Source organism: Thecamonas trahens (assembly GCF_000142905.1).
Source record: "Thecamonas trahens ATCC 50062 unplaced genomic scaffold supercont1.61, whole genome shotgun sequence".
NCBI classification, from domain to species: domain Eukaryota; order Apusomonadida; family Apusomonadidae; genus Thecamonas; species Thecamonas trahens.
The window spans coordinates 117,104-127,611 of NW_013657619.1; the positions used below are offsets into that span (position 1 = coordinate 117,104).

A 10,508-nucleotide genomic window follows, 5' to 3' on the forward strand; every position below is an offset into this window, starting at 1 on the left:
ATGACGATGATGATGATGATCTTGATCGTGCATGTGGCGTTGTACGGACATATATAATGCGTGTGTGTATGTAGTGGGGGGGGGGGGGGAGCCATGGGTTGGTTGGCACTATTGGTTGCCATTCATCACCATTCGTTGCCATTCATCACCATATCGTTACCGTTCGTTGCCAATGATCACACCCTTGGCTACACTCTCGGTTGCCTGCCGAGCGGTCACTCCGCTGGCTCGACGGCTTGAGATTTCCTCACATTTACCTGTGCTGGCCATCTTTGCCAGCATATCGTGCCAATTGGCACGGGCCCCATCGCTAGCTCGCGTACACACGAGATCAAGACCCCACATCCGTCGCCAGCTGCTGGCCACCGCCACCGGCCACCACTCGTCGCCATGTCCGCCAACCCGCCGGGTGCCCAGGCCATTCAACGGATGGCTGCAGAGGTCTCCGCCACCCATGCCTCGGTCACCTCGTCGCCCATGCCTTCGTCTCTGTCTGCAGGTTCTCTAGCGCCCACAGGGCGGGCTCGCGAGCGTGGTGCTGCTGCAGGGACCGCCGGCGGCGCGAGCGGCTCGCCGGGTGGCGCCGCGTCTGTGGCAGGGCCGAGCATCGGCGGCAATGCCACCGGCGTGTCAGGCTCACTCGGCAGACGGAAGAAGAAGCGGCTGCCCGAGTTTGATGATGACACCCGGGCCGATCTGGCCAAGGCCTTTGCCTTTCTCGACCACGATGGCTCGGGCCGCATCGGTCCGGCAGAGCTCAAGATCGCGTTTGAAGCCCTCGGCAAGCGCCCGAGCCAGGAGGAGCTGAAGAAGATCGTGGCTCACTACGGGAAGCGGGAGGCATCGCTTGATTTTGACCAGTTTGTCACCATCATGCGCGAGAAGATGTGGGAGGAGGATACCGACGAGGACATCTCCCGCGCCTACGTCCTCTTCAATGCGCCCGAGCCCTTCCTCGACACCTCAGTCCTCTTCCCGCCGCCGCCCGACCAGGTCCGCGCCAACTCCTCCACCCTTGACAAGCTTGTCGAGTCTGCCGATGGCATTTCTTTTGACGACCTCGCTCGCATTGCAGAGCTTGTGGGCGAGGAGCTCACCCACGAGGATCTGCAGGAGATGATGGAGGAGGCCTTCCTCGCCGGCGGCTCCTCCGCCCAGCGCCGCTACGTCCCGCTTGACGATGCCGGCTATCCCGACCTGCGCATCACCCGCGAGATGTTCGAAAAGGTCATGCGCGAGGGTGCGCGCTCCTTCACGGGCTCGTAGTGTTTACCGCCCCGCCTCGTCGGCAAACCGGACGCGGCCACGCCGCGCGCGCTGGCTGCCTCCCACTCGCGCTGTCACCCTCAGCCCATTGCCGCGAATCTCCACCCGCCGCCCACCACCGCTGCCGATCGCGCGACCGCGCCGCGCCTCGGCTCGCTCCAGTGAGAACAGGCCTGGCGGCCGGAGGTTCGGGTCGAACAGGCCCGGCCCGAGCGTGCCGTCGCACAGCTTGCGCCGCCGCTGCCCCGATGCCTCGGCACGTACCACGCGCATCCGTGTCCCGTCGTTCCCTGCGCGGACGTGGATCACCAGCTTGGCCGCTGGTCCATCCGCCGAGCTCCCTGGCCGCAGCAGTCCCGACATCGACTGCCGCAGCTGGTCGAGCGACGAGACCGACGACAAGGAGTCGACCGACGCCTGTGCTTCGAGCCTGTCACGCCGTAAACTAGATGTGCTATCGGGGACAGCCTCCAGCTCGGCCTCTATCTCGAGACGTGCCGCCACCTCGGCCCGGAGCTCCGACTCAACCTGCTGCCTCGCGATCACCTCGTTCTTCAGCCGCAGCCGCAGCTCCGCAATCTCTGCCCGGCAAGCCGCGTGCCCGTCGCTGCCTCTATCTATCGGGAGGTCCAGCTCCTGCTGCGACTGTGCCAGCGACGCCTCGGCCTTGGCGATCACTTCAGATATCCGCGATGAGACCCGGAGGCTCTCAGACTCGACGAGCTGCGACAGTCGCATGCTCGCAGAGCCGTCGGCGTTGCCATCTCCGGCCTCGGTCTCGGGTGCGACTAGCGGCCCCGCATACGCGTGCAGCTGCGCCAAATACGGCGATGCAGACCCATCCCATGATCCAAGGTCCATCGATAGTCCCCGCAGTGCGTCCATCAGCGAGAGCGCCGCCTCGTCCGAGTCATCGTCCTCTGCCGCATGCTGACGCTGCAGACTGTCGGCCAGCGGCGAGACCATCGCTGACGACACCAGTTCCATCGCCGGTGACGCCGAACGCTGCCGTCTGCGCACCAACGCGGGCATCATTGCCCCGCCGCTCGCCGACCACGAGCCCGAGCCCGAGCCCGAGCCCGAGCCCGAGCCCGAGCCCAGCACGCCCCTCCCAACACTTGCCGCCGCCACAGCCTGCATGCCCTGCTGGACCTCCATCGCGCGCGCGACGTGCATTACCCTTGCCTGCATCACACCGCCATCATCATTACCGTTGCTCTCCCCGCCGTTGACGATCGCCACGGTGTCGGAACCACGACCTCCATGACTGCCACCGCCGCCGCCGCCCCCAGCACCTGCCACTGCTGCTGCTGCTGCTGCTGCTGCTGCACCACTCCGCCGCCCCATCAGCGATGACTGCCACAACTCGTCACCACGCTCGCCACCACTTCCGCTTCTGCTTCCGCTTCCGCCCAGTCTGGCACCGTGCCTTCTTTGCCGGTTGGCCTTCTTCCGCAGCGCATAGTGCGCCGTCAGGGCAGCCGACCGCGCCCGACGAGGCTCCCACGACGCGCTTGGGGAGACAGGCGCGGGGTGCACAGGCTGCGGAGTGGCCGACGGCGCAGGCCCTCGCTGCCCAAGCCAAGCCTGTCGTCGACCATCTCGCCGTGCTTCTCCCTCGCGCCGCCTTTGTCTACGCATCCTCCGCAAAGCCAAGTCTGGCGCCAAAGCCAGCGTCAGGGCTGAGCCCGCCAGCGCTCGCCCGCCTCGGCGCCAAAGGCCGGCACGCCGTCGTGCTCACCACACAATTCAATCGCGGCTATCGGTGTGACTGGACGCTAGTCGGGAGAAGATATGGCTGCTACGCACGAGGCTCGATGAGGAGTGACCGGTCGTAGAGAGCGTCATCGTCGGGGTAAGCGAGTTCGGCGTCGGTGGTGCTCGCCCGGAGGAGGTTGAGGAGGTCAGGGTAGGGAACAAAGTCGTAGGTGAGCGCAGTCTGCCAGCGGACAATCTTGTGGACCACGTGCTCGGCGACGTATGCGCCCTTACGCATGTTGATAAGCCCAGTCTCCGCGTCGATGTCTGGGTTCGCCTCGTCCATCTTGAACAGATCCTGCAGGTACTGGCCAAGGTACGGGATAAAGGTCGGAAGCGGGTCGAGAAGCGCGGCGTCGGGCTCAAACGACCGCGGACCGGCACCGCGCGCCGGATCAAACAGCAGTGTCCGCAGCTGGTCGAGTACCGCCCGCAACTCGTCCGGAACGAGCGCCCACGACGCGTGCAGCCGCTTGATCGGTGTCGAGACTAGCGCAGAGACGACCTCCATCAGCCCGTTGGCGTTGGCCAACTCCCCCAGAGCGTGGGCCACCCGAATGTATGCCTCGAGCACGCAGGCACGCGCCTCAGGCGTCGGCTCCTCGAGCACCGCCACCTGGAACCGACGGACCATGGCGTCAAAGTGATTGATAAAGGCAAGGATGTTGGGCGCGAGCGCGTGGGCCTGCGCATGCTTCCACGCCTTGTCGAAAAACTCCTCCGGCCGGATCCGCCGGAACAGCTGCGACTCGTAGAGGCACATCTGCCGCGCCACCTCGATCGGATTTGCCGACGCCAATGACGGCGGCCCGCTCGCCACACGAGGCCGCGGCGGATCGACCACCGCCACAGGCGGCGGCCCGGCCTCGCCAAACACAAGAATCGGGTGCATGCAGTCGCCGCGGTTGTTCGCCTCCAGCAGCTCCAAAAGATATTCGGCCTCGGCGACCATCCCCATCCGCGGAAGCAAGACTCCACACAGCGTCCGCAGCAGCTCTGCCGGTTCCGGATCGGTGCCAAAGTCGACGTGCGAGAGCGCGAGCCATCGCTTGAGAACGTAGACAACACGCGCAAGGCCCCAGCTTGCCGCAGATGGTGCAGCAAGCGACGCAAACGGATCATCCGCCCCGTGCGCTTCCGCCAGCCGACAGAGCCGGACCATTGCCGCCTCCATCAGCTGCGTCGGCGAGAGGAACCGCCGGTACGAGACCAGGAAGGCATCGACAAAGCTGTCGTCCGGCGACGACAGCGCGTGGTAGACTAGCCCGCGGATGTTGCCCGACACCACGTGCCGCCGGGACAGCAGCCGGGAAACGGTGCCCCTGCTGTCGGTCGACGGCGGGCCGGAGCTCTCTGTGGTCACCTCAGCCGCGACCGGACACAGTCCCGGCGCCGTCCACGGCGAGTGCTCGCACCCGTCGGCGCCGAGGACGCCAACTAATGCCGCCATTTGCCCGGCGGCAGTGCCAGCCAGCTCAGGCGCCGCCATGACGTGTGCCTCGTGGAGGAGTGCCACCAGCTGCCGCTTCTCCAGATGCAGTCGCAGATTCTCCGCCGCCATGACTGCCAGTTGGTGGGCAACAAGCCTGTTGTGCTTGGCCACGTCGGCGGCGGCAACCTGCATCGAGTTGAGGACTTGGAAGAGGCCGGCCTTGGTCCGCGGCTTGCGCCGCCGCCGCCGCCGCGGCCGGCCTCCGCGCCTCCCGGCCTCCATCGCCACCACCGCAGGCATTGACGCATGCTGGCCAACAATGACCATCGAGCTAAAGTCCGAGTCGTGGCCGCCGTCACCAACATCGTCGTCGTACGAGTACTCGTCGCCGTCGGATCGCAGCTCCAAGTCAAGCGTGCTAAAGACTTCGGTAAACGACCGCGCGCGCTGCCGCGGTGGCCTGGCGTCCAGCGACGAGTACAACGCTGTGAGGCCCAATCTGCCACTTCCGCCGCCGACCCCGCCAGCGCCTGGCTGCGGTGCAAGCAGCGCACCCGGCGCCACTCCACGAACAAGCGCGGGCGCAAAGGCTGCCGCTCCGGTCACATGGTCCGTCAGCAGCTCCATCGTCTTGATCAGCTTGTCCCCAAGCTCTACAAGGTGATACGCATCCCAGCAAATGACTGCATTGCCGACAGCAAGAATGACCAGCACAAACAGCATGAGCACCACGTTCAGCGCAGCTTGGATCCGCAGCGTGTGCGAGACGTTGAACCGCGCCACAGACGTGTCGGTCGTAACCGTCTCAATGAACGTGTTCCGCACCAGCCGCATGTCAAAGTCGCCGCCGAGCACCACCGTGTTGTTCACCACCAGCTGCACCGCGCGCACCGACGACGAGTACGGCTGCAGGTAGAGCGGGATGACAGATTGGAGCGCATGCTGCGGATCCAGCTGCCACGCGCCCTCAACCGCATTGAGCCCGGCCTGTGCATGCGGCTGCCACTCGAGCGGCCATTGGAGGAGAGTCGCCGCAATAAAGAGGAGGAGCACAAGCGCAGTCACCTTGTTGGTCGTCGATTGGATGATGACCTCGCCAAACCGGAACGACGGCGGGCCTGGTTTGCTCGGCGACGTTGCGGCCTGCTTGGTCGGCAGCGCAAAGAACGAGGTGTTCATCCCGACAGCCTCGTCACCAGCGCCCGGCACCGCTTCGTCGAGCGCGTCCACTGGGTGTGGCTGCTGCTTGACGATCTTCTCGATACGAACCAGTGTGAGCAGCCGTGCTGCCCGCGCAGACACCCGCGCCTCCCGCCCAGCCTTGGCCAGCTTGAACGACGCCGACGAGAGCAAGTCGACGCCAAACAGCGCCGCAAAGTCGGGCGCAAACGAGAGTAGAGTCACTGCATCGAGGATGAAAAAGAACGAGGTGAGGTACTCGCGCCCGCGCACAATCGCCGTCACCGCCATCTCTACCACAAACATGACAAAAACAACAAGCTTGAGCAGGAGAAGGAAGAACGGAAGATTGGCATCTCGCGGATCCGGCAGCTCGGCCAGCACCTCGATGTTGTCCACAAAGATAACGTAGATGGTGCCCATAATAATGGCCCAACGGAAGCCTGTCGACGCCAGAATCCTATCCGGTATGCTGAGCCACCACTGCAGACGGGCGTCGTCATCATCATCGTCATCATCATCGCCATGATCATCAGCGTCAGCACCAGCCAAGCCGCCATCTAAACCAGCACTTTCCATTCCATAGTGCATGAGCAACGGCATGCGCTCGCCAGCAATGGTCGACCGCGGCGACGGCAGCGATGAGAAGCTCGACCGCAGGTCAAGAGCGGGCATGGACTTGGGCATGACCGGAAACGACAGAAACGATTGCACATCAAGAGCACCGGTACCAGCATCCTGCCCGACCCCTCCATGCGCATGTGCCCCGTCAGCTCTACTCTCCTCAGCCCCGCCATCGCCAGCCCTGCCATCGCCAGCCCTGCCATCGCCAGCCCTGCCATCGCCAGCCCTGCCATCGCCATGCTCTTCGCCTGCGAGCCATGTCGTCGACCCGTCACGCGGAGACTCTGCGGTGGTGAAGGACGAGCTCGAGGAGAGCAGCAGGGAAGCAGGGACCACACCTGCTCCTGCTGCGTTGATGGACATATCGTCCCCAAAGTGGAGGTATGTGTCGAGAGGGTGGGGTGGTGGAGTGCTGGTAGTGGCTGCCGTTGGCCCTGGCTATGCCTTGCCGGTGTCGCCGTGAAGCGGTGACTGTCGCATGGCTTGCCCACTTGGCCACAACGCGACAGGCAAGCAACAGAGAGGGATGCAAGTGTGACTTTCACTCAACAGCTTGATTGCGACTCAAACTCACAGGCAAGCCACATCACCGGCCCACATCATCGATCCACGAGAGTAGCCTCACCCTCGCATACAAGCCTGATCCGGGAGGGAGAGACGTCATCGGCAATAGATCGGTGCAATCGGTGCAATCGGTACGCTCCAACCAAGCCAGCAACCACCCGCAACGCCAACGAAACGTATAAATCCAATCTCCGAATGTCGGAGCCCCAACACGTCCCTAATTCCTTCCGTTCGGCTCGCGGGTCACACGCTCCATCAAGACAAGTCACGCGCTCCAACCCGACGGCCCGACCCGAAAGCCGGCCAGCACGTCTCTCTCTCCCTCTTGCTCTCTCTCTGAAAGTTTGCAACGTTATGAAGGGTGCCATTCTCCTGACTGTACTTGCCGTTGTGGTCACACTCTCTGTCGCCCGGCATGTCATTCCTCATGACCATTGGCCGTATGTTGTTGCATCTGCTCCCATTGGTCCCTCCTCTGGTCCTTGGACGCTGTACCTGGCCTGCATGCCGGCGGAGGACAAGCGTGTCGACGTGGGTCCGTGGCCTCTCTTTTTTTTTCCCCGCCAGTGTTGGACGACAATGATGGTGGCTTGGGTTTTTGGCGTGCAGCTAGAAGAAAATGATGGTGGCCTTGGTGATGGTGATGACCATCATCATCATCACCATCACCATCATCATCATCATCGTCATCATCACCATCATCATCATGAGCTCAGGTTTGTTGGTGGTGATGGTGGTCTTTGGAGGGGTAGTAGTGACTCACAGCAAGAGGATCGAGGTGGGGGCGTAGGATGTTCAAGCAGTGCGATCCGCGGTGGGGCAACGAGCGGCTTGGAGATGCTGGCTCGCCGAACACCATCTGCCAGGCTGGGTGCGCCATGACGTCGACGACGATGGCGCTGGCGCACTTTAACACTACCGTCGATAAGCACGGGGTCAACCCGGGGACCGTCAACTCATGGCTGGTCAAGCACGGCGGCTTTGCTGACAAGGATCTGATCATCTGGAGTGCTGTCTCCGGCCTCGGCACGATGAAGGTTGACACGATTCTGCAGTCGCCGTCGGCCTCGGTTGTCCACGGTTACATCAACAAGGGCCACCCTGTCATCATGCACGTCCGCGACAACACCCATTTTGTTCTCGGCATTGGCTACGACTCGGAGAATCCGAACATGATTGTTGTCAACGATCCGGCCTTTACCACCACCGAGTACAACCTCTCGGGCGTGACCGAGGTTGTCGTCTACGCCCGCGCGTGAGCGAGCGGCTGTAAAGAATGCACACCCTTTTAGAACAGAGTCGCGCGCTACTTGATCCGGTTCATGAGCTTGGCGATTTGGTCGAGGATCGCGTTGTGGAGCTCGACGGCTTGAGGGGTGGAGAAGACAAAGACCTCCCGAGCTGCGGCCGCAGTCGGCGACGGCACTTGTTTGTCGGTACCGGTCTCGCCTCCGGCCTCGCTGCCGCCGAGCGCCCACGATGCCGAGTGAGTGATCGGAAGCGCGGCGACGGCACTGGCGTCGCTGCCTATCGAGTACTGGAACCGCTGCCGCTGCTCCAGGACGTGGAACTGGTCGATGTGGCCGTACTTGTGCGAGTAGACCATGATCTCCTGGTCGGGCACAAACGAGAGCGCGCCCTTGACATAAACCTTGAGGCTCTTACGGCCGACCTCGATGTAGACGTCGCGGAGTTCGGTCATCTCGTCGGAGTTGTCGACAGAGGCAGACGGCGGGCCGCCGATGAGCTCCTTGGCCCGAAACCGTGGGTAGCCCGAAGTCGCTGGCTCGGGTGGGCGGTGCATGAGGACAGAGGTCGACGAGACCGACCGCCGCATGCTCCGCAGGCCACTGCCACTTTCGTTGTCTTCGATTCGCAGGTCGCCCAGCGCTCGGTCAAGCGTTGCCTCGTCCTGGGAGAACACCTGCCGGTGCCGCGCATGGTCGCTGCTTGCCAGCCCGTCGTCATCGTCATCGTCGTACCCGTCGCCGACGTCCGAAGCGTCAGAGAGTTCGCTGCCGCGCGGCCCGCAGTCCGACTGCGAGCCCTCACGCTCAAGCGCTCCCGAGTCAAACTCGATCAAGCTCACCAACGAGGTCTGGCGCACCACCGCCCGCGGCACCCCAATGCCGACTATCGACGGATTGGCCGAGATCGACCGCGCATGGTTCGCCCGCGCGTGGTTTGCCCGCGACCGCGGCGCAGGCGGCGGCGGCAGCAGCGGCGCAGACTGCATCATGACCGACACCGCATTGCGCGCCGCTACGTCGCGCCCGCTTGTCGGCGACAGCTCCAGCAGCGAGCCACCAGTCGAGGGGAGGCCGAGCTTATGGCTCGGCGAAATACCTGCAGATGGCGGCGCAGAGTCGGACCGGCCCTGTGGCGACGGCTCGCGCGAAATTACAGAGAGCGGAATGTGCAGCAGAGCACAGTTGGAGTACAGGACCAGACCGACCGAGCCCGTCACCGGATTGCGGACCCGCCACCAGCCCGGCAGCGGCATCGCGCCCGAGTCGAGCACTTCAAGTACAGCTCCGATAGCAGCATCCTTCAGCGGCACAATGCCGGTAGCTTCATCAACAAACGCCTGCGGCAGCTGGGTCCGTGCCAGCGGCGTCACCAGCCGGGCTTGAAAGACAGACATGGTGCGTGGGCCTGGATAACCTTTTCCAAGTAGGTGATCAGCACAGCACGAGTGAGTCGATGATGCAGAGTTGGGTTGCCTTGTCCAGCACGCTGGTCAGCAGCACAAGCCAATATAGCACGACACGATACGATACGATACGATTCGAGCGATACGGCGCGACGCTATGATGAGCAGAGCGTTGCGGAGCCGGGCAAGGATGGACGAGGATGTACGAGGATGTACGAGGATGCGAGGATGTGACGAGTTGTTCTCTGAAGTGAGCTGGTCACGAGGGATGAACTCAGTCAAATTGGATGAAGAAAGTCGCGTTTGGGGGGACCGAAGAGCGGAGAGCAGGAGAGTGGCGAGCGGAGAGCGGAGAGTCGCTGTTCGCCTTGTGTTGGTCGCGTGGCCGACGGTGAGAAGGGATGGCTGTGGTCGGAGTGTGGGTGGGTGGGTGGGTGGGGGGAGGGGTATCCTCCTCGGTTTTCTTTTCCTCGGTGGTGGGTGTGGGTGGGTGAGGTGGTATTAAGGGTGGTGGATACTCATATTTTTTTATTTTAGGGGGGGGGGGGGGAGGGTATCGTGGGGAAGGAGCGGACGGCCAATCGGCAACGCGTGCGGGAACAATTTCTTGCTCGGTGAGAACAGACCGAGCATCTGGGTGATGGCGATTCGATCATGACAATCGATGGATGCAGGACTGGACTCATCGGAATAAAGGGATGTGGGGCTAGAGGTAGTGGTGTTTGGTATGAAGGCTTACAACGGGTAGTAATCATCCCTCCATCGTCCCAAACACCGCGCATCCTTGCAAAGCCTTCCACCACCTTTACTTCAATTGCAGCCAATTGTCGCCATCGAACGCTGCCGCACGGCGGTGGTCGCTCTCGGCATCGACCGCCTCATGGCAACGCTCCTCGAGACGGAAATCCGCGACGCGATCGCTTTTCCCTCCCAAGGCCGGCGGTGGGCATGACTTGCTCACCGGCACGCCATCGATTGTCGATCTGAGCGAGTACCTCGTTCGTCAATCAATCATAATCATTCACCATTGAT

The 10,508-nt window shown here is 63.0% G+C and overlaps 5 protein-coding genes across 5 annotated transcripts; 2 read left to right on the forward strand and 3 right to left on the reverse strand.

The window, feature by feature from the left end:
• Positions 1-390: 390 nt before the first annotated feature.
• Positions 391-1,266, forward strand: AMSG_10223 (centrin-1; the record flags this gene model as incomplete). The annotated part of the gene is made up of 1 exon (XM_013897969.1): positions 391-1,266. One exon carries the CDS (start codon positions 391-393, stop codon positions 1,264-1,266), a length of 876 nt encoding a protein of 291 aa, XP_013753423.1.
• Positions 1,267-1,346: 80 nt separating this feature from the next.
• AMSG_10224 (uncharacterized protein) lies at positions 1,347-2,477 on the reverse strand (the record flags this gene model as incomplete). Its single annotated transcript, XM_013897970.1, has 2 exons — positions 1,436-2,477; positions 1,347-1,365 (listed from the first exon to the last, which is right to left on the reverse strand). Exons 1-2 carry the CDS (start codon positions 2,455-2,457, stop codon positions 1,347-1,349), a joined length of 1,041 nt encoding a protein of 346 aa, XP_013753424.1. The 5' UTR covers positions 2,458-2,477.
• Positions 2,478-3,067: 590 nt separating this feature from the next.
• Positions 3,068-6,498, reverse strand: AMSG_10225 (Ras-specific guanine nucleotide-releasing factor RalGPS1; the record flags this gene model as incomplete). Its single annotated transcript, XM_013897971.1, has 2 exons — positions 3,068-6,373; positions 6,415-6,498. 2 exons carry the CDS (start codon positions 6,496-6,498, stop codon positions 3,068-3,070), a joined length of 3,390 nt encoding a protein of 1,129 aa, XP_013753425.1.
• A 635-nt stretch (positions 6,499-7,133) lies between these two features.
• AMSG_10226 (uncharacterized protein) lies at positions 7,134-8,109 on the forward strand. The gene is made up of 2 exons (XM_013897972.1): positions 7,134-7,263; positions 7,614-8,109. Exons 1-2 carry the CDS (start codon positions 7,178-7,180, stop codon positions 8,080-8,082), a joined length of 555 nt encoding a protein of 184 aa, XP_013753426.1. The 5' UTR covers positions 7,134-7,177; the 3' UTR covers positions 8,083-8,109.
• AMSG_10227 (uncharacterized protein) lies at positions 8,006-9,857 on the reverse strand. The gene has a single exon (XM_013897973.1). The coding sequence runs from the start codon at positions 9,465-9,467 to the stop codon at positions 8,130-8,132; it is 1,338 nt and encodes a 445-aa protein (XP_013753427.1). The 5' UTR covers positions 9,468-9,857; the 3' UTR covers positions 8,006-8,129.
• Positions 9,858-10,508: the final 651 nt, after the last annotated feature.